General features: G+C 45.0%; 1 protein-coding gene across 4 annotated transcripts in view; it reads left to right on the top strand.

Annotated features, from left to right (window-relative positions):
* The window catches only part of SHQ1 (SHQ1, H/ACA ribonucleoprotein assembly factor), an 84090-nt gene that overhangs the window by 44058 nt on the left and 13555 nt on the right, over positions 1 to 26477 (top strand). For all 4 annotated transcript variants that reach the window (XM_077325189.1, XM_077325191.1, XM_077325190.1 and 1 more), the window contains one exon: positions 965 to 1085. In XM_077325189.1, coding sequence (XP_077181304.1) covers positions 965 to 1085 — 121 coding nt within the window. The remainder of the gene's footprint in view (positions 1 to 964; positions 1086 to 26477) is intronic.

Raw genomic sequence — 26477 nt, 5'->3', positions numbered from 1 at the left:
CGTATGTCTTTAATTGTTCACTTTTCAGGCATTCCTCTATCATCGGTCTGTTCTGTCTCAAAACCTAGTATGGTACGGTCATTCTAGAAAGAACTCAATACAAAAGTGTTAGTAAGCCACCTGGATGGAGTTGTGTGCGTTTTCAAAGGTCTCCATTGTGGAGATTGTATTGCTAGATTCAAAGCCCGTTCGTGAGAATGGGCTTTGAAAGGGCCCCCTCCCCCGGTGGCATTGCCCCTGAGTTTCTGGGCCTGGTGGGAAGGCTTACTTCTCCCCTGCCCCTGGCCGTGGCGGCGCGACCTTCCCCTTGGGCCCAGAAACCCCCGAGTGTGCTTCCAGGCCCGAGGGGAAGGCCCCCTTCTTTATTCATGGTGTCCTGCCGCTTCCCCATCGCTTTCTGGCCTGTCCTGGTGAGGGCTTAGAAGACTTCCCGGCCTGTCCTGGTGAGGGCCTAGATTGTGTCCTCACCCGATTAGCTAGAACTGCATTGCGCCTTCTGATTGGCCCCTCACCCGGACTGGCCCCGCCCATTCTCCACCCACTTACCCCTTAGCAAAATATGAAGGTGGAAAGATGCAATCCAGATCAGTTACTGAAAATCTGAGAACTTAAGATTCGGCCCATTCGTTTGTATTGCCAGAAACTTTGGAGAACTCAAAAGTATGTGTGAACTGAGGATCTATTATTTCACATTGGGAGCACATTTCTTTGTATGGTAGATATAGTATGATATGCCAGTTTCGTTCATATTCTGCATCTGAAGGCATCTCGAGCAGGTTTGTTTGCAGGAACTGGAATTATCAATTGCTGATAAATCCAAAAGATAATCTCTCTAATGTTTAGAAATCTGGCAGTATAGCAGCATGCTATTAATAAGGCGTTTTACATATTTCATTTACCTGTTTTGATTGGAAAGTTATAGGGAATTCCTTGTAAAACTAAAAATCTTTTCCTTCTCTTGCAGGCAAAAGTGCAGTTTTGAAGTGCCTGTTAGATATTCACAAGATTTTTCGAGAAAATGATCCGTCGTATATTCTCAATGATCTCTATGTCACAGATTACTGCATTTGGATTCAAAAAACCAAGTAAGTTCTAAATATCTAGCTCTTTCAGTGAAAACAATTTTGGCATGTTTTTTTTCCAAGTGGAATACTAAGTCAAGTTACTGAAATGAAATAACCTTTTTTCTTACGGTAAGGCTCTACATGAAAACATTTATCAATTAATTCCTAACCATGATTGTCACCGATAGTATTCCTGGAGAACTAAAACTGGAACTGTTAGATATATTGGTGTGCTGCAGGCACAGAAAGTAGCATATCAGAAGTTTAAAGGTAAAGGTAAAGGTATCCCCTGTGCAAGCACCGAGTCATGTCTGACCCTTGGGGTGACGCCCTCTAGCGTTTTCATGGCAGACTCAAAACGGGGTGGTTTGCCAGTGCCTTCCCCAGTCATGACCGTTTACCTCCCAGCAAGCTGGGTACTCATTTTACTGACCTCGGAAGGATGGAAGGCTGAGTCAACCTTGAGCCGGCTGCTGGGACTGAACTACCAGCCTCATGAGCAGAGCTTTCAGACAACATTTCTGATGCATTAACACTCTGCGCCACAAGAGGCTCCTATCAGAGGGTCATGTAATTATCACTTTTCAGAATAAAATGAAACTAAGGAATAGTGTATTCATGGTGTATTTTGGCTAGGTAGTGTTAACATGATTAAAACCCATTTGCCTTAAAAATCATAGTTTCATATAATGCATCAAAGAATCCTGAATTCTGATACTGCAGCTTTTATTCCAGTATGTATATTTTAGTTCAAGGCACAATATTTTGAAAATGGTATTCTGAATTAAAATCTATATGCAAAAAATGGAAGCAAACTACTATAGCCAGCACAACACAGGAGTTGGGGAAAAAGTATTCATAGAGGACTGTATCCTACTGCTCAGTTAAAGGATGCATGTCCTGGTGGCAGAGGAGCATTTAGTGCTGGTGAGATATGCCTTGTGTAACACAATGCACCACCCTTATATGAGCAGAACAGAAGAAATTTTTGTAAGCACTCACTCTCTTGGACTTCAAATATGTCTCTGTAACCATGAGGGAAAGGGATTTTTTGATGTGGAACATCTACTGGCGCAGTCCCCCAAACGGAAGTCTACAGATGTGACGTCTGTAGTCCCGGCCTCAAGGGCCGTGCCAGTGGATGGACAGCGGCAGCATCTCCAGAACACTGAGGTGTGCTCAATGCTCTGGTGTTGTCACCGCCACCAGTCTTTCGAGGCTGTTCCAGCCCTCCGGAGAGAAGAGGCAGCCTCAGGAGACTGGCAGGGCCAGTGCGGCAACACACAGTGCTATGCGTTGCTGGGCTGGCCTTGCCTCTGCTATGCCTCTGAAGCCACCCCGCTGACTCAGGGCAGGGGCAGCCTTGGGGGACTGGCGGGTGTGATGCCAGCACAACAACACACAGAGCTGTGCTTTGCTGGGCTGGCCCTGCCTCCACCTATGCCTCCGAGACTGCCCCCACCTTCCGGAGGGTGTGGGATTCCTGAGGAGACTGGTGGGGTGGGGCCAGCCCAGCTATGCACAGCACTGTGGGCCATTCCGCACCAGGATCTATGTAGCAAATTGGTTGTGGAACGAAAAAACGCCATTTTAAATAGTGGAATTCGTAGTTATGCATACCTGCTTTTGTAGTGGAATCCAGTTGCGTTTCTATCATTTCCCACAGGTTTCTGATCTCGGCAAAAATCGCTAGCCAGGAAGCGATATTGCCGAGCTTTGTCCCGCCCCTGGCCGTCAAGCAGCCAATGGGCGGCCGTTATCATGCTCCCAAAAAGTCCCTTTCCCTTTAAGGAAGGTTTAAAAAAAACCCCACTTGCAACGAATCTGCATTGATTCGTTGCAACGGAAGAGACCCATCTAGCTAGCAGGTGGTGTTTGAGCTGCTGTTTCATCGTTGCCATGCTCCCCCCCTCCCCCGCACGGGCGTGATTTTCGGCCAAAAATAGAGTGAAAAATAAAGGGAAAATAAACCAGCAAACGGGGCTGTGTGTTGCTTGGTGCGTGGTGACTTAAAACAGCTCTGGGGAGGGACTGCAGCCAGGGAAGCCTCGCTGGGTAAACGAAGGCTCGCCAGTGCGTTGATCTCCGCTCGCTCCGAGAAAAAAAAATGGCCATCGCTTCGCCGGAAGATCAGAGGAGAGAGCTAGGGGGAGGGACTTTGCAGAAACCGCAACAATGGTAACGCACAGAACTTTCCCGCTAGTGTTGCAGATTGGTTGCAAGAGTATAGCGCTTTCTGGAGGGTGAATCCACTTTTTGGGATTTCCCTGAAAGCGCTACAACGAAGCGCTTTTTGCGGATCGATTTCAGGAGTGTTGCAGATTGTCAACGATGTTGTGCATAACAGCAAAACAGTAGCGATTTCAATTTGCAATCATTGTGCAATTTTGAACGAGTGAGGAATGGCCCTGTATATTCCTGGGCTGGCCCCGCCTCCGCTTTGCCTCTGAGGCCCTCCCCGCTCTCCGGAGAGTGGGCCAGCCCAACCAGCAGGTAAGAAGAGTGGGTGGGGGGTGGAGGCGAGGAGGGAGGGGGCAGGGAACAAGGATTCTCACCCCTTACATGGATGTTCCACATAAGGGGTAAGAATCTTTGTCGGTAGATTTATTCTGTTTAAGTCATGAGTGTCAGTTGAAAGGCATTGTATGCAAAATGCCAGATTACATTCCACAAGTATTGAACTGGTGTTAACTGTCTTACATAAGCCTTGCCCATTGCATGGCCATTGGATAATTGATTAAGGAGTCCCAGTGATTAATTAGTTGCAGAATCTACCAGCATCATGAAGGGAGGCTGTTAGCACCCTGGGCTCACCACTGGAAAAGGCCCAGCTCATTACCTGCCATTAGCTGAGAATTTATTAACTTGAGTTTCTCAGAAGCCACTGTTACTGAGTTGTCTCTGTAAGAAAGTGCCAGATAACACAGATTTACTGCTGTTGTGTTAAGAATATTAGATTAAACCAAAAGGAAGGGGGATGGGAAATAACACCACAATTTGTTAAGAATTTGGAATCTTTTCCAAGCTTAATAATATAATATCATTACGACTGTGTCATTGTGTATGAGGTTTTAATGGGGAATTTTAATGGTTTTAATGTATTGATTTGTATTTAATGTATTTGTAGTGAATTATTGTGAACCGCCGCAAGCCAGTTTCCAAGAGCGACGGTCATACAAATTGAATAAATAATAATACATAATATAGAATTCCAAGCCTAATAACATGGTATGGTATGCCCGCCCAGCCGAGTTGAAATTATATCTAATATACTTCAGCCATAGGCTCTTAGAAGGTATTGGGGACCTGGAGAAATGTCTACCCAGGTATATCCTAATTATAAAATAATGTATTACTAACTACTGTAATTCAACTAAAATGTTGGTTATTATTTGCAGACTTGTAGAATGACTTTATAAGAGCCTCTTGTGGCGCAGAGTGGTAAGGCAGCGACATGTTGTCTGAAGCTGTCTGCCCATGAGGCTGGGAGTTCAATCCCAGCAGTCGGCTCAAGGTTGATTCAGCCTTCCATCCTTCCGAGGTCGGTCAAATGAGTACCCAGCTTGCTGGGGGGTAAACGGTAATGACTGGGGAGGGCACTGGCAAACCACCCCGTATTGAATCTGCCATGAAAATGCTAGAGGGCGTCACCCCTAGGGTCAGACATGACTCGGTGCTTACACAGGGAATACTTTAATACAATGGGCGCTAGCGGCCCCTTCCCAGCAGCGGCGGCAGCACAAAGAGTGTGTAGGTGGCCGTGGAATGTTGGGGCAGGGGAAGCAGCCATCCAGCCCTGGCTCTCTGGATCTCCCCATAGCTCTGCATGGTGGCAGGGAGGCAGGCGCGGGGCTTTGGGAGGGGGGGTGGCGTTGGCCATTGGGCTCCCATCCCCCCCCCCAAGCCACAGAGGCTGGAGGCCTCAAATGGGCAGTGGAAGGAATGCGCAAGGGGATAGGCTCCCAAGACTTGCCACACTTCAGCGATCTGGCAATTTCCCCCGCGGTATACACGATGCGTGAGAGTGGTGCGGAGGGCCGTGGAGGCAGCTGCGGGGTTTAGTGAGTGGGGGCATGCAGTGACCATTTCCCCCTTCCTCCTTGGTACCAGAGAGTTTGGTGGAGCTACTTTTATGTAGAAAAGCCAGCTGCTGCGGTCTGGCCAGCTGTGTAGGCGGCGGGGGGCTCTGCGCAAGGGAAAGTCGACCGCTGAGCAGGTGTAGGCAGCACTGTGTGGTGGGAAGGCAGGTGGCCGCTGCTGGCTTGTGTGGCATGGCCTCGTCATCTCGGTAAGCGCATCCTGTGGTGCGGGTGGAGCGGCGGAGATTTGGAGATGTGGTGGCTCCAGCAGCTAGATGAGGGTGAGTGCTCGGCAAGGGAGGGCAGGAGTTGCAGGGGCAGGGCCAATCAGGGTGTGGCCCACATTGCTGACTGTACCCTGATTGGCCCTATTCCAACTTGGACACCCTGAACTCACTCCACCTCCAGGCGAGTTTCACTAATATTAAGAGGAACCATGGATAAGGATGATCCTGTGATAATGAAATTTCTGTGTAGTGCTCTTGTGTGCTTATTTTTCATTATGTACAGAAAAATCTTCCTTGTGTCAAGTTAACCCTTGGCAGCAAGGTTAACCCCGTTTCTTTCATTGACCTGGGCAACTTGTTTAATGCTGTAAAGCAGGGGTAGTCAGCCTGTGGTCCTCCAGATGTTCATGGACTACAACTGGGAATTCTCATGGGAATTGTAGTCCATGGACATCTGGAGGACCACAGCTTCTACCCCTGCCGTAAAGTGTCTGAAAACAGAATTTCCCCCTGAATAATTCCTTTCAGGCTGATGACTCCTTCAGCCATTGGCAGTATCTGATTTAGGATATGTTGCACCGTAAAGCAAATAGTGCCCACCCAGTCATTTTCTAATAGTTATTGCTTTAATTAGTCCCATATATACATTCCACATAAAACTTGCCATTTGTCTGTGGTTCAGCAATTATGGGGGGGTGAGGCATATTGCGTGAATCTGCAGAACATAAAAGGAAGAAGCTTTAATAGGCTTTCCCAGGTTGCAGCAAATACGCTGAGAGCCGCGGAGGCAGCTCTTCCTCAGATCTCGGCAGGTGTTGTAAACATTTTATGTAGAAAAGCCAGATGCAGCCAGATGGAAAATTGCATCTTTAACCCCTGAGGTCATTCGGCATGTCACTGCTTCACTGGATCCTCCTGCTAAGCAAGTTCCCTGCTGTCAGCCTTGTTGCTACTTTCATTTTCACAGGAAAAAGGAAATTATTGTTGGGGAGGGGGTGTCAGACACTGAAAGTGGCTCTAAATCAGGGGTAGTCAAACTGCGGCCCTCCAGATGTCCATGGACTACAATTCTCATGAGCCCCTGCCAGCATTCGCTGGCAGGGGCTCATGGGAATTGCAGTCCATGGACATCTGGAGGGCTGCAGTTTGACTACCCCTGCTCTAAATGCTGCATAGGGAATGGTAGAAATCTACTACAGAAAAAGAATCAAGTGTTTCTTTCAGTGCTTTGTATTGGTTGCTCACCAGCCTTCTCCTTGCTTACACAGGAATACCAGAAGTCAGGGAATTTAAGGCCCAATCTATGATGGACAGCAGGGATATTATTATTTGTGAATTGAATGAGGGAACAGAGGCTTGCTTTTCATTTCTTCTGGGCCAAGAGGATCAGTAAGACTGCTGATGAGAATCAGCATGGTATGGTACAGAGGTTATCTGGAGAGCCAGGTTTTGATTCCCCATTACTCCACGTGTAGCCTGCTGGGTGTCTTTGGCCAAGTCATGGTTCTCTCAGGACTATCTCAGCCTCAGCTGTCTCACAAGGTGACTGTTGTGGGGAGAGGAATGGATAGGTTACTGTAAGCCTCTTTGAGACTCCGTAGGGTAAATGGAAGCGGGGTATCAAAACCGGCTCCTCTTCGGTGGGGGAAAAATGCCTTTTTGTAGTGGTTTCAGATGACCTTCACCTCTCCTTGTCCAGGAGTAGGGGTTAATCTACCCATTGAGAGCATACTGTCCAGTTACGTCAGTCCATGGGAAGGGTCAGTTTGTTTGTTTATTATATTTAGGGTTCTACAACTGGGGCGGTTCACAGCATAATTGGTAACCATAATAACGCAGGGATAGTCAAACTGCGGCCCTCCAGATGTCCATGGACTACAATTCCCAGGAGCCCCTGCCAGCGTTGGAATATGTTGCCATAGAGCAGGGGTGGCCAAACTTGCTCCCATGAGCCCCTGTTTACTGGCAGGGGCTCCTGGGAATTGTAGTCCATGGACATCTGGAGGGCCGCAGTTTGACTACCCCTGGGTACTCTGTGACATAGACTTGCTCCATGAAAGTATGCTAGGCTGGGTAATTAAACTTTCATTTCGCCATTTTAGAGTCGTTTCTCATTTCTATATTTGCTAGCACAGAAACCCCATCAGTGTAATGATACAGTCCTGTTGCTGGACAGCCTGGGTTAGATCCTGTCAAAAAGATCCACGCGTACAATTCCCTGTTCCTGTGGCAGCCCTCCAACTTCTTTCTTACATTCTCGAGGAACAGCATTTCAGGGCTCCGTTTGGGTTGCATCGGGGCAGGGAGAGATGAGGAGAGAAGGGAGAACTTGCACTGGCAAAGGAGCTAGGGAGGTGTTTACTTATGCTTATACAATAAAAATAATGGTTCACAATTTAAAAAATTAAAATCTCATAAGAACTCTTAAGTCCCTCCAATAGTCACATCCTTTAATAGCAGTAACAAAAAGTACATTGTTGTGCATAGTAAATCCAGCCACCAATTTTAAATGGACAGAGAAGGAGCGGAGGGGAAAAATCTCCATAGCATGCCTATTAAAACAGAAGTGGTAAAACCTTCTCGAAGACTTTCTAGAGTAAACTGTCTTCAGTCTGCTTTGGAAGGCCTAAAGTGGTGTGCCAGCGTCATCTCCTGGGGAAGGGAGTTCCATAACCTAGACATTAGCTGCCGGAAAAGCAGTCCTGCTGGTTCCTACTAGCCTAATTTCAGAACAAGGCAGATTCTTGCAGGAAGACCATCTGTTGATCTCTAGCCTCAGACTGATTAATATGGGTGATCTTTCAAGCCTGGAAACTAAAACCACTGCAGTTGGCAGAGTGCTGGCTTCATGATCCTCTTGTGTTGCAGCAGTTTTACTTGGTTTTCATAATATTTTCAAGGGAGGCCTCTCTTAGTTTTCCAGGGATTGAACTTGAGACCTCCTGGGTACAAAACTGGCATGGCCCCACTCTAAAGAAGCCACAGTACCCAATAAAGGTAAAGGTAAATGTATCCCCTGTGCAAACACTGGGTCATATCTGATCCTTGAGGTGACGCCCTCTAGCGTTTTCATGGCAGACTCAATACTGGGTGGTTTGCCAGTGCCTTCCCCAGTCATTACCGTTTACCCCCCAGCAGCAAGCTGGGTACTCATTTTACCGACCTCGGAAGGATGGAAGGCTGAGTCAACCTTGAGCCGGCTGCTGGGATTGAACTCCCAGCCTCATGGGCAGAGCTTTCAGACTGCATGTCTGCTATCTTACCACTCTACGCCACAAGAGGCTCTCAGTACCCAATAATTACCCCTAATTACCCCAATTCTGTTTGTGTGGGGGACCATCTAATTGCATGATGAGAGCCCTTCTTGATCAGATTGGGCTCCTCATACTTTCACAGCCCTCAGGCCTGGAGTGGGGCTGTATCCCTGAAAGGGCATACTATTCTGAATGAACAATGGCTTCCTGTTGGCTTCTTATGTGCAGCACTAGGAATCAGATTTAGAATCTGTTCTGCGTGTGCACATCTGAATTAAAAAAAACCCAGAAACATCCACTTTTTATTCACTCTAAGTTTTGAGTCCCAATATGTGGATTGCTGATCTGCATTAAATAACATTGAGCATGCACCCTTGGTGATGCTTCAGGCTGTGTCGTTTTCACAGCTGTCCCAGACTGCTGGCTTGACTGTGACTGAAAAAATATGCTTTGGATGTAGTCGTGCAATCCATGAGGGCTTTGGCTTCATCCTGTGATGACTTTGTAACAGCAGCTCAGCCCTTCATGACCTAAAGGCTCAATTATTGTAATTCCCTCTTAGCACAGCTTACAAGCAGAGCATCGCTGTAGCTGGCAGCACTTCCAGAACGCAGCAGCGCATCTGTTTATGGCTTGGAGTAGGAATGCTGTGTTAAATGTGTCCTTTATTCATCCCGTGGCCCTGTGGCCATGGGTAGGCTAGTTTTTAAAACCCTTGACTGAGAGAAGCCATTGTTACCTTTATCTCATTGAGTGTTCCCTTTCAGGACATCACTGTGCTCATGTTTCATCGGTCATATTAAAGGTTTTGATGCACAGGCCTTAGGTCGTTGTGTCTCTGAGCCTCTACTTTCCGCAGGGCTGCGCATGAGATCCAGAGTGTCATCCTAAACAGAGTGACCCCTTCTAAGACTAATTTCAATGGATGTAGAAGAGGGTAACTCTGTTTAGGATTGAACTGCCAGTGTGGCTGTGTTAGAAAAGACTATCCAGATTCAAATCACTGTGCAATCAGAGTTCACTGAGTGACACGGGACAAACTAAACTTAATTCAGTGCAGCCTTTCTGCCAAGCTGATTGCTAGAGTAAGAGATGTATAGGAGATTAATGGGATCAGGTCAATATATCTAAATCTCATCTTGACTAGATCTATGGACACGTAAATCTGAAGATTGTAGAAACATCTCCCTTGTCAGTTCATGGCTCAAAAGTCGAGCACTCTAGATTTGAAGAAAAACCTTTAAAAAGATACACACAGCTTGGCCTACTTCTCAGGGTGGTTGTGATGCTAACTGTTAGCCAGGAGAACATAGAAGAGAGGATGGTATACCAGCCAGAAAATCAGGGCAAAAATATTGCTTCAAGAAATGAAAGTGGTGGAGTTTCTGTAGCAAATAAAGCTTAAGTGTGGAATTAATGCAAGCATGATCTTGGAAATCTGGTAGTGGTTAAGCATGGGCATGTATTGCCTTATTATATGCATTTGCTGTGGAGCACACACTAGTAATTCCCACAGTAATCAACGTATTATGCTGCCAGCATTTCTGGATTGATGAGGGTGGGGTTGCCTGAAAAGAGCTTCTTTCCCTAAATGTGAGAATCACGCATTTTGCGTGACAAGTGACAGTGTCCTGACATCAAAGACTGTTTTAAATGAGCTGCTTTCCCAAAATTGGCATTGAGATGTCTTATGTCCTTTCCTTTCCTTAGTAGTTTCTTTTTTATAGTCCAACACACATTTAACTTCCATTCCCATCAATGTTCACCTTTTTATGCTAAAAACCATTTTTGTTTGCTTCTGGACCTCTCTGTTTAATGGACATATAATTCTGGGAATATGTTTTAGGACTGAACAAACTTTAACTGAGAGTGATATCTGCTGGTTCACAAGCCCCCTGATATTTCTTTTAATAAAATATTTGCATTTATTTTAGCTGACTTCTGGAGCAAGTCCTTTCTTCGGTATTTTACCCTTCCTTTCTTTCCAGTGGGGTCTCAAAGCAGCTTACAACATTATTCTCTCCATAATTTTACCCTCCCAGCAACCCTGTGAAGTAGGTTAGGCTGAAAGAGTATTAGTGATTGGGATGGGCATGACCTGAGAAAATGCAGTTCGGTGGTTTGCTTGGTTTGCTGCAAACTCAGCTGGTTCGTGATTCATAGCCCTGCAAACTCAATTAAAAGGAACCACTGTCCCTTTAAATGGGATTTACAGAAAGCCTGAAAAACATCTGTGCACTCCCCACCAGGGAAGTTGGCAGAAAGCCCGTGTAACAGCTGCATACTCCCCACCATTCAGCTGTTTTTAGGGTTGTCTTCTGCAGTCCCTTTAATATTTAAAGTATAGAATGTTTAAAGAGGTTGTACGAGACAGCCTGAAACTTCTTGTTACCTGCCCTGGACTGCACAAGGAAAAGTGGGTTATAAGAATAAAATCACTATTATATTATTAGACTGCTGAGTGATGGGGAGCGCTACCACTCAGCTGTTTTCACAGCTTTTGCAGGGAATGGAAAGCAGAGGTTTAAAGGGACAAGAGTCCCTTTAGACCCCTGCTTTCTGCTCCACTCCTGAGCCAACATAAACTGTTATAAAAGTTCAGGGATGTTCATGATGATAGACTCATCATGAACTTCTGTTGGCTAACCATGACAAAAGCAAAATTTGTGATGAATTTTGTTTCGTAGTTCGGTTTATTTATTTATTTAGATTTTTATACTGCCCAATTAGTCTCTTGTGGCACAGAGTGGTAAGGCGGCCGTCTGCAAGCTTTGCCCATGAGGCTGGGAGTTCAATCCCAGCAGCCGGCTCAAGGTTGACTCAGCCTTCCATCCTTCCGAGGTCGGTAAAATGAGTACCCAGCTTGCTGGGGGGTAAACGGTAATGACTGGGGAAGGCACTGGCAAACCACCCCATATTGAGTCTGCCATGAAAACGCTAGAGGGCGTCACCCCAAGGGTCGGACATGACCCGGTGCTTGCACAGGGGATACCTTTACCTTTTACCGCCCATTTCTTTGCAGCTCTGGGCGGTTTGTGCCGTTCCCTAGTGACTCGCTCAAGGTCACCAAGTAAGCTGCCACAGCACAAGTGGGAATTTGAACCTGGTCATCAAGATACTAATCCGACACTTTTAACCACTACACCAGGTGGCAGACTAAAATTGCTTCCGCAAATATTGCCAAATACATTGCTTTATTAATGTGATTAAAACTTTTAAATGAAACGTAGAGTTAAGAACAAATAAATTATCTCCTAGGTTCACATTAAAGATCCATTTAGACCAGTAGTTTCCTTAACAACTGTCAAAGTTGTTTGCAAAGTTGACCAAAGCTGTAATAGTTCAGTCCCTGTTTGTCTCAGATATTTGTATGAACACTGGCTCTTCATAGAATCTTTAAAATGAAATGATCTAGATCCTGTTTCAGTGCTGTATTAAAAATACCTGTTATCAATAGTCAATTTCAACCCAGGTTCAGATGGCCTGGGAGAAAGGGTCTGTCAATGAAGTCTGCCTAATGTTAGTTAATTAGTTTTCTGAATTTACCCTTTCAGCTAGGCTCCAGTCAGCTTCCATGAGCTTAAGGATGAAGTAGTTCTAATGCCCAGGCTGTTTGCTAAAGGCTTCTACTTCAGCTTTTCAGCATAATTAAGGCACACACGCACTAGAGGCCTCTGCAGAAAGGAAGCTGGCTTTTTTAATCTCTTAGGTACCCAGGAATTTCCCCTGAGATTTGCCAATTACAGTATCTAGGAGCTGGCAACTCACCGATTAATTTGTTTTCCAGTTTGAACTTGCCTGACATGTTAAATTAGATAGTAAAAGGAAACCTCTGCGTAGCTCTTGAAAGTCAGTGAGTAGGAACCAATGTGTAGTAAGATCACCATTCCACCATGAAAGCTTGCTGGGTAATCTTGAGCCACTTGCATACTCCTGGGCAAACCTATTCTGCAAGTTTGTTGTGAAGAGAAAATGGAAGAGAACAATGTGAATCACCTTTGCTCCCTATTGGAGGTATAATTGTAAATACAGTAAATAAATAAATAAATAAATAGCAGATGGAAGTTTTTAAATCAGCTATACCCTCCCCTCCTTTGATCTTCTAGCCTGCTATTTGGGGGGATGGGGGCAGTTTTAAATATAATTTAAATAAAACAATATTTGAAGCAATAATGATAATATTTAGTGGCCAAAAAGGACCCCAGCAAGTCCCCCTTCCATTGCATCTGCCTCCAAAGGCTATCCAAGATAGTTGGATCTTGCATAGAAATTCATAAAGGTGTTTGTCTATTTCAGAGCATCAGGAAAGTTGTTGCAAGATTCCTGCAGCTAGTACTTGATGGCTTTATTTTAGGAGAGGATAAAGTGTAGAGAGCCTTTATTGGCCTAGAGAGCACACAGAGAGGCTATCTCCCAAGGAACTTCAGAGGTAAAGAATCAGCATCTTGGGTTTGGACAAGCACAAATCAGCCCTGTTGCACAATTGGTAATGAATAAACCTTTTTTTATGTTGTGTAGACATAAAAACCTTATACTTAAGGATGGGGAATTGGGCAAAGGTATTTTGTATGAGCTTGAGGCTCATGGAAAATATAACACATTCGCCTGTCCTTAGTTACAGAGTCCAGGAGAATTCTACTGCTCTGAACCTACTTTGGTGGAATGAATACTGTATCATCTAAAGTAGTTATAATCTTGGGAAGTACTGTTATTTTTATTTTTTGCTTCAGCTTCAGTTGCTGTGGGGCTTTGCAAAGCATTTCAGGTGAACTTGTGTTTTCCTTGAGTCTCCCTTTCCTTAAAGCTTTTCCTAGACTATAGCCTGAATCTCAACCACTGTTGGCTGGTTCCAGAAAGCAGGTGTGGTGGTCGACCTTATGGGAGATAAATAGGCATAAGATATCCTCTTCATTTAGATAAGATTCCCCTGGAAGTCTGCTACATTTGAGTCAAGCAGACCCTATGTTTGAGTGCAGTATCAGCTTGGAGACCAACAGGATTTTGGGGGTATAAGCTTTTGAGAGTCACAGCTCCCTTCATCAGATATCTGACAAAGATACCTGTGGCTAACGTGGGAAACCCTCTGTCTGCCACATTGAGCTCCATTATGGGAGTACCTGAAATGAACATTGGACCTTTCAATATTCCAGCCTGTACATCTCACTCAGTTGTCCAACTTACGTTGGTATTTACAGCCTTAACCTTTTCCTTTGCTTTCTCTTCTTGCTTAGCTCCATCCTGAAACACGATGCCTCTAATACAGACACTAATTCTGTACGCAGCCTCTGCTTGTCATCTCAACAGGTCCTGGAAAGCCACAAGCACACCAAGGGCATTCTGCGAGTAGCAGAGGCTGTGTAATAAAGTGTAGAGGCTTGGAGGAACAGCAGGTATGCCCTGCGGGCTGGAAAGAGTGACAGACAGGAGGAGACAACGCCAGACATTTGTCTTTATATATGTTTTAGCAGCGCTGTAAAACATGGCTTTTAAGCCGGAGATTTAAGCTCTCTTCTTGGCTGCTCGCTCCCGTCTTCTTTGAAGTTTTTTCTCTCCCCCCGCCCAGTTTATTCCATCTTCTTTCCCCCTGCTGCAGTTCCTATTCCTCGAGGCTGTGTCTGAATGATGCACCTTGCCATAGGTAGTAAGGAGAGAGTAGAAAGGCTCTGCCGCCTTTCCCTTCGGGTTCCGCCTTTGATTTCTCTGAAGTTGCGGGACAGGAGGCAGTTTGCTATCAGCTTGGGGAAGGAGGGAGGAAGGGGGGGGGTCAGCGATTCATGTCATCTCTCTTTAGTCAGCACATCTCTCCCATCTCCTCCTGTTTTGACTACCGGGACGACACGTACCTTGTATAGTTGTTGCCTGCTTTTCTTTTTCCTTTTTAAGCAGGTGCAGTGTGCAGCTGTGATCAAAGAAGGAAAATTGCTCTCCATGCAAATACCGTCTTTCTGTTCTGTTCTCAGCCTTGACATCCTTTGGCAGTGATTCTGCTCTAAGCCACTTAACTGGGGTGAGCAGAGAAGGGAGGGAAAGGGCAAATGTTCCTTTCTCGTGTTTTCTTTGATGTTACACAAAGATGATAATCTACAGGTCAGGTGGGCTTCTCCTTCTGCTGCCAGGAATTCCCTACCACGGCCAGAACGTCTTGAGATCAGTGCTTAGGGATTGAGGCAGCTGCTAAAGTGAAATGTTCAGGAAACAGCCAGGACAATGGCTATCCTTCAAGGCCCTACACAGTGTGGGCTCTACATACCTGGGGGACTTCCCCTGTAGATCAGGGGTAGTCAACCTGTGGTCCTCCAGATGTCCATGGACTTCAATTCCCATGAGCCCCTGCCAGCAAATGCTGGCAGGGGCTCATGGGAATTGTAGTCCATGAACATCTGGAGGACCACAGGTTGACTACCCCTGCTGTAGATCACTGTGCTCTGGAACCATGAACTTGCTGGTAATCCCTGGCCCCAAAGACATTCACATGACCTTGACCACAGTCAGGGCTTTTTCAGCCCTGGCTCCAGCCTGATGGAATGAGTTTGCCAGTCAAAATCTGGGCCCTGATGGACCTGTCAGTGTTCTGTAGGGCCCGCAAAATAGCACTCTTCAACCTGACCTGTGATTGAGGTCCTTCACCTTGGCTTCCCCATCTCGGCATTTTTAGATCCTCCCGTATGATTAGTCCAGTGGTGGGTATCTTGTGAGTGGGAGGAACGGGTATGGGTTTTATCTGTAGTTGTTATTTTTATTGTAAACTGCTTCGCAAGGAGGAGTGGTATAATGGAATGAATAAAATAATTGGCTAGACAAATTTGTACAATTGGGTATGCAAGGCCAAATGGATCACCAGCATCTTTTAGGAATCTTCAGAATCCTACAATGCTCAGTTGTATTAGATTATGCGTGGTTCTTAAGACCAAAAGAATGGAGAGTACAGGATTTTGGTTTTTTCTTTCTGTTTAATTATTGTGTGCACAAGAACACAGCTACTGTTTAAATTCTGTTGAACCCGAGCAGATAGTTAATCTCGCATTATGATGTCAACAAACACTCAGGTTGGCTCAAGTCCTTGTTCTCTTAATAGAAGCCAGAAGTCCAGTTCTTTTGCTTAATGGGTCCTGCCACCAGCATGCTGTGCTGTGCTCCTGGTGGAAAGCTATTCCGATACCTAATCTTATTCCTGACAGCTGTGCTCATAACTCATCATTGCTGCTTTTCCAAAGTTTTTGTATGTGTGCATGCTGAGTTAGTCATTTGTCTGTTTCATTATTAATATTCTTTCTCTGCCTCCGTTATTGGAACATAAAACCTGCCTTTTCTGGCTCAGATCAAAGGTCCATCTTGTCCAGCCCTCTGCCACCAGCAGAAGCAAACCAATTGCCAGGAAACTGTCATTGCTGAGTGCTCTGGCTGCCAGCCTTTGAACCTGGTTGCCTTTTTGGCAACCTCGGGCATATATCTTTAAATGCTTCCCCATCCAGGGGATTGAATGTAAAATGCTACAGGTGAATATGTTGCCTTTTCAGAAACTGTTTCTTACGTTTGTTTCATCAGAAGAAAGTTACAGTTCGACCACTTCAGAACTAAGCCCGTTGCCCGGTCTGATGCAAAACACATTACCAGATAAGTAGTGACAAAGCATATAGCATAACACCTCAGATCATAATCTTCCTAGGTCAAAACAAAAACACCTGGATTCTCATCAGTCTGAAGCACCCCCCACCCAGTCCTTCAGTTGATCAGGTCATAGGAATGTTCCAGTGTAAGTTACCACTGAAAGCCTTGGATCTGGAGAGAACTGGAGGGATGATAGCATTCCCCACCATTCCTGATGGATCTGAGAAAAGCAGTCTCTCCTCCAGTTTTTGTAGCCTCAGACCTGCTCCCAAGCAGGCACAGCTATGTTAGGCTGGGGTGAGAGGCATTTTGCATGCACACCTTCCATATAAATGGCCATGAAATAGTGAGACCTCCTACCTGCTCACCCTGTGATGGGCGGCATACTACCATCTTGCTTGGAGGGAGGTTCTCCAGGCCTCAGAATAGAAGCCAGAAGGGGTTGCATCATCTCATTCCTCCTCCACAATACTTTGTCCCCTCTGTTCTTTCATAGCTTTGGGTTGTCCCCCAAAGCTTCCTTCTCAACTTGTTATGTGGGACCTCCATTTCTATCTCACCTGGTATCACGCCCTCCCATTCTGCCTATCCCCAGCCCTGGCTGTCTTGGACTCTCACTGACCACTGGCCACCATCACATAAATTCTGCCTGTTCCTTCCCTGTTGGCCCTCCTGATTTTGAGCCCTTCCCTTCCAAACACCCCTCATCTGAGTCAGCCTTGCCTGGCCACAGAGAGGACAGAAAGACCAGTGATGTTAGATGTTACTTCTGGCCTCAACCACAGACCTGGTGGAACAGCTCTGTCTTACAAGCCCCGTGGAACTGTTGAAAGGTCCCACAGGGCTCTGATTTCATTTGATAGAGCATTCTACCAGGCCATGGTCATGGCTCTGGTTGAGGCCAGTTTGGTTTCCTTGGTGTTCTACAATCTGAAACCTTTTTCCATTGTTTGTTGAATGCCTCATCCTGTTGATTGTATTGACTCACTCCGTGTAATTCCCCCTTGAATCCCATTGAGAAAGATGGACTGTAAGTAATGTAAATAAATAAAAATACTAAGCCATTGGGTTCTCCAGATGTGAGGTGGATCTCTATGTTAGTTTTCTAGGGTTTCCCACTCAGGGCAGCTTACAACAAATATGAAGATAAAATCACCGGAATACAATAAAATACATAAAAACCTTTAAAATTATCTATTTAAAATATGAGGCATTTCATAGGAGAGCAACAAGGTCTACTCAGCACTTTTGTCCCCTTCCATTAGACTGAGCCCAAAGGGGGAGGGTAGTGCTCACCATCTTAGTGAACCCCCTACTCCTCCAAATTGCTTTGGAAGGAGGAGACAGCATTGATTCCTTTAATGGACAATACTTCCAAATGGCTGTTTTAGTTGACCTCAGCAATATCTATCTCTAGCCACCTTATCAGAACATAAGTTTTTATGATATCATTTCATTCACTTTTATCTGGGTAGCTATGATTGTCTCTGTAACCATTTCTTATTCGTCACCAAGGGGAAAAAATAGGACAGCCATAGCTGCAGTTCAGACAAATATAATGGTAATAAACAGCTCCAAAAAAGAAAAATATGAACTTTCTCATAGTTAGGATTTACTGTATGAAATATTTCATATTGTTCCAAAAGCTGAAATGGAGAAAGCATCTAATGTAACTCTAGAGTCTGGCGATTTTATCCACTTGCATTGGTTGTCTGCTAGTGGATCGATATAGCTACCTCTTTTTTTACATCATGGTGCATCTATTATCTCTTATCCAAAGGCTTTACATTTGTTTTTACTGGATTGATGACTTTGTGTGTGCACATGCTCTTTTTTATATGAGCCAGTGGACAAGAAAATGGGCTGTCATGTCCATTGTATATCTTTGTTTTGCTTTAAGGTTGAATTTGCTAGATTAAATATTCATGTGATGTCTGCAGATATAACTTGGCTTATCTGTACTTGTGAAATTGCTATCATTAGTTATCAGTCCACTTTTGTATTTTTTAGATGTTTAGTTACTCAGTATTGGGGGCCAAGTGGAGTGGTGGAAGTTCTCTTGATAAAGTCTGCCACTTCCATGTAATGTGCGAGCCCATCCATACACTTCATTTGAGGTTTGAAATGCTCAGTTTCCTTGACCGTTGTGGGGGACATGCTATGGTGAATCTGAAAAACCCATGACTTTTGTATCAATATATTATTGTTCATATTCTAAGACATGATGGTGTCACCTGTTTAGATCTAGAGTTTAGAAAACTCAATCGTGCAACTTTGACTTTGACTTAAATTACAGAATCCATTTTATTTGTAGAATCTTGAAGCACTCTTGTTATTTCCTTTATCTTTTTCCTGTTAGCTTTCAGTAACCTTTGACTAGAAGGAATTTTGGCATAACTCCATGATATTTAGTTCTTGGTGATAGATTGTTATGTCATCCATAAAGGGATCTCCCCTGCTCCCTCTCCCAGGGATCCTGGCCACTTGCCCTTTTACCTTTATGCATGCTCTTATTGTAACCTCTAATGAACTTCCATGTATTTCCCAACTTTCCTTTCTGCCTGAACCCTTACCCTCTGCTGGTGGGGGGAGGCAGGGGAGCCAAACTTGGAGAAAAAACTATGTTCAGAATATACCTATTTATTTATACTCGATCCAAGAATTTGTGTGTTCAGCTACGGCTTCAGGCTCTCTGCTTTATTATGATTTTTTTGCTCCTCAAGACCTCTGGTGTACAGTGTGGAATGGGCCGTGTCATTGTTTTGACAGCTGATAACCGCCAGAGGAGGTTTCACAGCTACTGTGATGGTCATTATCCTGCCCTGTTGAGAAGCTGCTGTTTGGCCTGCGATGTGTTAGCAATTTAACTCTAGTTTCCTTCATGCAAGTTAACACTATTTGCAACAATCGACCCGCACGCAGCTTTTTCTTGCCATTAGTGACAAGCGTGATAGAATGCTTAAAAAGTAACATCTCTCCAAAACAAAAGGATCAAGCCCTTTGAATTGTGCCATTTAAAATGTTTTTTAAAGTGAAAATGAAAATGCAGGTCAATAACATACCAGTGTGCCTCCTCAAATTCTGGTTCTGGCCCAGTTGGCAGAGGGGGAGGTTGGGATTCATAGTAGGGGCAGGTGCACCCTTTGTATGATGTCTGTTAGTTTCTCAAAAACATCTGGATGGGCACTGTAGAAAATGTAATGCCAATATAGATGGGTGTCAAGTTTACCCATGGACTTGGAGCCACAGACAAGTTTGCTTAGGGCACCCAAAATAACTTGGCTCACTGTATGAAGTAAATTCGAACACGTGGGTCACTATCCGGTAAAGGTTGGGAACCATTGTTCTAAGGAATAACCCTAAGGAATCAGGATTGGAAGTGATTTGGATAATTCATTGTGAAGCAGAGTGGCCACACTATGCCTCCTCTGAGGACATAGAGCATGTTGCTGGAGCACACTCAACCAGCAGTGTTTGATGTAACATCTGCTTAATTCCTGCTCTCAACTCGGTCTGCTTTTAAATCTTACTGCTCTGCATCTAAATAGACATTTCAAGCATGCTTTTGTTTAGGCTTCCTGTCTCCCACTGGGGGAAATGGTGTCTGAGAGCAGACATTGCACTTTGCCATAGTGACAGTGGTGGTCACAGCAAATCCTCTCTTTCTGCGTTCTGATTCAAAGGCCCCTGTAAAAACCGTAGATGTATGTTCTGCTTATTCCACCATTTATAAAAGTTATCAGCAATATATACTGAGGCAGTCTACTTGGTTACTACTTTCTTCTTTTTAAAGTTTAACTGGCAATTAGTGGAGCAGCTTGTCCTCTTGGCCAGTACGCTGCTGTAGGTACCGCTGGATTTTTTGCCTTGTTTCTAAAATTGGTTCCTAATCTTAGTGTGGTGCTGCCTCGTCATTGGGAACAAGTGTTGGTATCCCTTTTAGACCAAACTGGTATGCACTGAAGGGGCGCTGCACATGAATGCATGGATCTGCCTTATCAGACTATTACTCCATTTGGGTCACTGTTGTCTGCTAGATGAACTTCTAGGGTTGTGCGATTCGGCTGCCGAAGCAGCCGTTTCCGCCCGTAGCAGCCAGCGCCGTGCCGCGTGGGAGGGATGGGCACTGGCACACTGGGTGATGCACAGGTGCAGAGCTCTGCGCCTGCGTGTGTGCATTGCCCGGTGTGCCGGTGCCCACGGCTCCCTCCACACACACCCCCCCCCCCCGCACGGCTGCTACAGGCAGGAACGGCCACTTCAGCAGCCAGCTCACACAACCCTACTCTGGGACCTTCTCTACGACTGAGCCACAGCCCTTCCCCTCCTCCTAGAAGCAGAGAAAGAAGCCTTTTTCTGAAGTTCTACTGTTACAACCTTTATATTAAAGGTAAAGGTATCCCCTGTGCAAGCACCGAGTCATGTCTGACCCTTGGGGTGATGCCCTCTAGCGTTTTCATGGCAGACTCAGTACGGGGTGGTTTGCCAGTGCCTTCCCCAGTCATTACCGTTTACCCCCCAGCAAGCTGGGTACTCATTTTACCGACCTCGGAAGGATGGAAGGCTGAGTCAACCTTGAGCCGGCTGCTGGGATTGAACTCCCAGCCTCATGGGCAAAGCTTGCAGACTGCATGTCTGCTGCCTTACCACTCTGCGCCACAATAGGCTCGATACAACCTTTATATAACCACTTAGCAAAAATTGTTTTAAAACCAGTAGCGTTCAGTTGGTATATTATTTTGTTTCCATAATACTGTGGGAGACTAGCCCATCCTTTAGTGTAAGTTCCATGTTGACTGTAGCTAATTAGCACACAGCCCATCATATTGTGATTGTGTTGTGTGCGCAAAGAAGTCAGTCCTAATGCAATATGTGATTTGGCCAAGCAGTGAGCCACCCTGATTAACCCAATTATTAAGCTTCAGTATAATAGAGAAGACACTACTGGTTTCTGAATTCTTGAATCCCTGTTAGCGTCTGTGAAGAGTTTTCTAAAGAGCGAACTCAGACCATGTTTTAACTTTCTGATTAAATTTAGCCAAGAGAACACGTTAATTGGGTTAAGTTAAGCTATGTCTAGTGTCAGACCTGGAGCTGACTCTTATCCTGAGGTGCCTGATAGAAAGAGTTCAGAAGTTGTAATCTAGCACCTGCATGTTTAAGTCTCCAGGCACTGTCCTCAGTGCTTTCCTATTTGGAAAAGGAATGCTTCTGCAAAAACAGAAAAAAAGGAGGCCTTGATTGAAAAACCTGTTGGGTCGCCATACTGTGGCTATGTGACTTGTTGGCCCTTTCCACCACAGAAGCTGGTATACTGTAAGAGCCAACATATATATATATATAGAAATGGAAAGGGTAGGTGTCTGCTGGACATGATGGTGAACCCATTCCTCATTCATAAAATCCTATAGAAACACAACAGACTTTTTCAGAGTTTCTTTGTCTGGGGGGGGGGAGGGGAGGGACAGCTCTAAGCTTTAGTTCACATGAATGCAGAGTTCCCACAGGATTCTCTTCTTTCACTAAGAACTCTGTGGGATTAGCATCATGGAGGAATCCATGTGATAGACGCCTTATTCGTGTGTCTTTCTGAAATGCTTTGCATGTGCCGTTCGCCACAGGAATCAGTCTGGTATGTTCTTATGCAGGTAAATGCTTTTCATGAAACCCAGCTTTGCTTCTCGGACTGAGCTTTCCTGGAGTTGCATGAGACAAGGAAAGAAGTGTGTACGTTCTCCCCCGCCTCTTTTTGTATGACAGTTATCAAACACCATTCTGAAAACAGTAGATGCTTCAGATTTGTTTGGACAAAACTGAGGAGGTGAAAGAAAAAGGGAAGCGGAGGGCAGCTACCAGCCTTGCAATAGTAACAAAGCTTTGTCTATGAATTGTCACTCCAGGTGTGTGGGCAATTTCTGGCTTGCTGCCTCTTTTGCTTTGTCTGCTCCCTGAAGCTGTATATGTTAAATAAAAACATGCATCCGATCCATTTAGCTTGCAATTAAACATTTTCCTTAAGCAGTTGGCACTCCGACAACTGATAATTACCACGAGCAACACTTTGAAAAAGCCTTATTATGCTTGTTTATGTAGGATCATTCTTGGCATAATAATAAGCTATCATTACTATAAATGTACTTACGGTATGAGCACACCTTAATGTAATCGTGAGACTCAATTAATCATACAGGATAATTAAAATGAGTGACTTTAATCTTCCTGAATTAAATGCTAATCAAAAGAGCTTTAAAACTTCAGGGTATGTTTGCTAGGTCCCTGTGCCCCTCTGCTTCTCTTCATGCTATTTTTTTCCCTTTCCTTGTTGCCTGGTTAACTGCCTGGGGCTGCATCCATACTCCACGTATTTGCTTTTCTTCTTTCACTTGTAAAAATTATTGAACAATGCCTCCCTCCTCAGAGTCCTTCTTGGGAAGCTGCCTCTGCTCTGCTTCCTGCAATTTTGACTTGCCTTTTCTCCATTAGCATAGGTCTGAAGTGTTAATAAGCTTTCCTTTTAAGTTGGCACGTAGATTCCTGCCACTTGGTTCACAACACCATGCAGTTGTACAAAAGAAGAAGAGTTGGTTCTTATATGCCACTTTTCTCTACCCGAAGGAGGCTCAAAGCGGCTTACAGTCGCCTTCCCTTTTCTCTCCCCACAACAGACACCCTGTGAGGGAGGTGAGGCTGAGAGAGCCCTGATATCACTGCTCGGTCGGAACAGCTTTATCAGTGCTGTGGCAAGCCCAAAGTCATCCAGCTGGCTGCATGTGGGGGAGTGCAGAATCGAACCCAGAATGCCAGATTAGAAGTCCACACTCCTAACCACTACAGCAAACTGGCTCTCAAAAATGACGGATAGACAGTGCCTGTTGAACAGGCCCCCCCAATCTCTGTATAGTCCTAGGGGGAGGGACTGTGGCTCCATAAGCATGCCTTTTGCATACCAAAAATTCCAGGTTCCATTCCTGGTTCTTCCAGCACCCAAAGCATCCTTGGTAGCAGGGCTGGGGGAGAAAACTTGAAGAGCTGATGCTGTAGATGTAACTGTTCCTAGCAAGATGGTCTCTTCCAAGCATCATCTGTGTAACTTGTCTTGCTACTGCCATCTCCACCACTACAGTTCAGTTTCATTACTTCCTCTTGTGTTGGACTTTGCCTTTTTAAAAGAACTTTGTAAAGATGTCTCGTGTGGTTTCTGGGCTATTGGCTGGGATACTAGCAGTCTGATTCAGTGAGAGAGAGGAAAATGCATTTATCAGGGAAAACAATGAAAAATCCTGGAGATAAATATGATAGAGAAGATTTTTCCAGAAGGAGTGTGGAAAATCCAGTTGGAAGGGGGGAGATAACAGGGCAAGTGCTGGTACAAGCAAGGTGGGTCACATGAAACATTTCCGAATAGAAAGATGAAGTTTCTTTAGGGTCCCCTCCCAAAAAGATACGGTTAGGTTGCTGAAGATTTGCCTGCAACAAATTGAATGTGTTAGTTGTGATATTGGGTTACTGTTTTCCATAAAGCTTAAAATGGGCAACGTGAAATGCATTTCCCAGGTTAACAATACAGTACATGCGTTACTTTCTTATGTGCTATATTGTTAGCCTGGGGGATGCATTTGCTAAAGGTATGTGCTTTCAGCCTGTAGAACAGGGGTAGTCAAACTGCGGCCCTCCAGATGTCCATGGACTACAATTGCCATGAGCCCCTGCTAGCAAACGCTGGCAGGGGCTCATGACAATTGTAGTCCATGAACATCTGGCGGACCACAGGTTGACTACCCCTGTTCTATATGATCGTCCCCATACAAATCATGGGAATTGTAGTCCATGGACATCTGGAGGGCCGCAGTTTGACTACCCCTGCTCTAGAAGCATGCTCTGACAAGGTTCCTTCTTTCTGGAGATTACAAACCAAGAGCAGATCTTGACAACATAACTGCCTTTGTTAGACTGTAGCTTTGCCTCCTGTTGCATTTGTAGCAACTGCTTTTCTTATTCTTGTGAGGGAAAATGTTATTCATAAGGGACCTTTGCATGACTTGGCATGCTAGGCTTTTTTTCTAGATGGACTTACGCTATACCCTTCTTTTGTTGCAATCTTGGGGCTATGTCCTGCAGCACATCTTGAATACGAGCAACAACCTCCACATCTTTGGAAATGTATGCAAGCATTTTTGTTTGAGTGACTACGTGTGCCTTGGCTCCTAGCCAGACCTGTGAGCTGCTCTAATGCTTCTGGAGCTCTGAAGTTTGCTGATCTGGCTGATAGCCAAACATATGTAATTCTCATTTTGATAACACAGTGCGTGTCCCTTGAAAACGGTGGGTATCTGTTTCTGTGAACACGCTGAAGTGTGTAACCTCTTGTCCTTATATAATAGAACTCCCCCATGTGTTACCCTAAGAAAAGATCATGTGAACATCACTGGAAAGTATTTTTCTCAACCCTGTAGAATAGCAGCGCTTCAACATGTAAAAAGAGCAAGAGTCCAGTGGCCCCTTAGAGAAGCCTTTCTCAACATTTTTACCATTGAGAAACCCCTGAAACAGTCTTCAGGCTTCAAGAAACCTCTAAAGCAGTGGTCCCCAACCCCCGGTCCGGGGACCGGGACCGGTCCGTAGATCAGTCGGTACCGGTCCACGGCTCCTCCTCGTCCTCCTCCCTGTCTACTGCCTTGGGGGCTGCCCTGCCACCCTGCCACCGACTCACCTTTGGTGCTCTCCAGTGGCCGCTATGGCTGGGGCTCCCCCTCGGCGTGGCACTGCGCAGCTGTTGCTGGCAGCGCCTCCAGCAAGTGGCGGGCCTCAGTAAAATTGTCAAGCATTAACCGGTCCCCGATGATGAAAAGGTTGGGGACCACTGCTCTAAAGTGCGATTGTGCTGAATATGGTTGGGAAGCATAGTGGTGTACATGTCATCTGGGTCCCCTCCCCATCCCCTCCAGACCCTTCATTGGCCATTTTTGGGGGTGCGGTGCAGGTTGACATGACCATATATGGTCATATCACCTAGTCAATGTTTAACAAATTTTTAAAAATTATATATATTATACTATATTTTTATATTAAGAATTAATTAACTGCCACCCATCCAGGAAACCCTTCCAGGATTGCCAAGAGAATTTCATGAAACCCTGGTTGAGAAAGCCTGCCTCAGAGATTAACAAAATTTGTAGCCGGGTATGAGCTTGCATGAGTCACTGCGCACTTCTTTACTCCTGGACTCTTGCTCTTTTTTACTGCCCCAACTACACTAACATGGCTACCCATCTTGCCCTATTCCAGTTGTGTTATATTGATACATTCCAAAGTAGCTAAGTATTGTTCACGATGTCTGTGATAGTCTTTTTCATAGCTCTGTTCTTTTTTAAAAAGAATTTGCTGCAGATCTTTAAGTGAATTTTAAACTTGCCTGTGAAAATCCTGTAATGGCACAGTGTACTATATTCCTCATATTACCATGGGACTTATGTACATGCTGTATTTTGCACCTTAAAGTCTACCTAGGGCAATTTTGCCACCATTTGTGGGGAAAGCAATTTAAGCAATTCATGACCGATCCACTCTCCCGTTGACAGACATATCAGTTTGCAAATGTGCCTGCAATGGTTTGAATAAACTTGTGTATAATCAATAATTGTACCAGTCTAATCATTAAAATTAAGAAAGTTAGAGCTGCAAAGCTGCAAAGAATGGGTGGTATAAAAATCCAAATACATAAATGTACTCTGGATCAGTTAGCAAGACAGAATCACCTATCCTAGAGATTAGAGCCAAGCAGTGGCCATAGAGAAGGGGGAAACGCCTGCAAGTTTTGAAGATTCACTAGATTCTTTCTCAGAAATCTGTACTGTACATTTTTTATTTGTCACAAAGAAGAGAACAAGAAAAACTCCAGTTTCATGAAATAGGTGAGAGGAAGGGAGAAGAAAAGAGAAACCAGGTATAAACAGCAGACATCCATCCCCCTTTTGTTTTGCCGCGGAGTTTTTGTCTCAGGCTATCAATCAGCTTTTCACCACTTCCTGCAACAGCAGGTCTGCTATAAATCCTGCGGTAACTGTCTGGGTTTCATTTCCTCTGCCAAACCCTGCTAACCTGCCAGGCATGACACAATGACACCAAAGCGAGCAGCTGATAATGTAATACATGACTCCTGTGAGGCAAAAGTTAAAGTGCCTGTTCTCTCAGCTGAATGGTTTTCAAGATCTTTATATTTGAGTCTGCGAGGGGGATAATTACTCA

The sequence above is a fragment of the Paroedura picta genome, chromosome 3 (assembly GCF_049243985.1).
Source record: "Paroedura picta isolate Pp20150507F chromosome 3, Ppicta_v3.0, whole genome shotgun sequence".
In the NCBI taxonomy this organism is placed as follows: domain Eukaryota; kingdom Metazoa; phylum Chordata; class Lepidosauria; order Squamata; family Gekkonidae; genus Paroedura; species Paroedura picta.
This window is presented reverse-complemented; position numbering and strand designations above follow the sequence as displayed.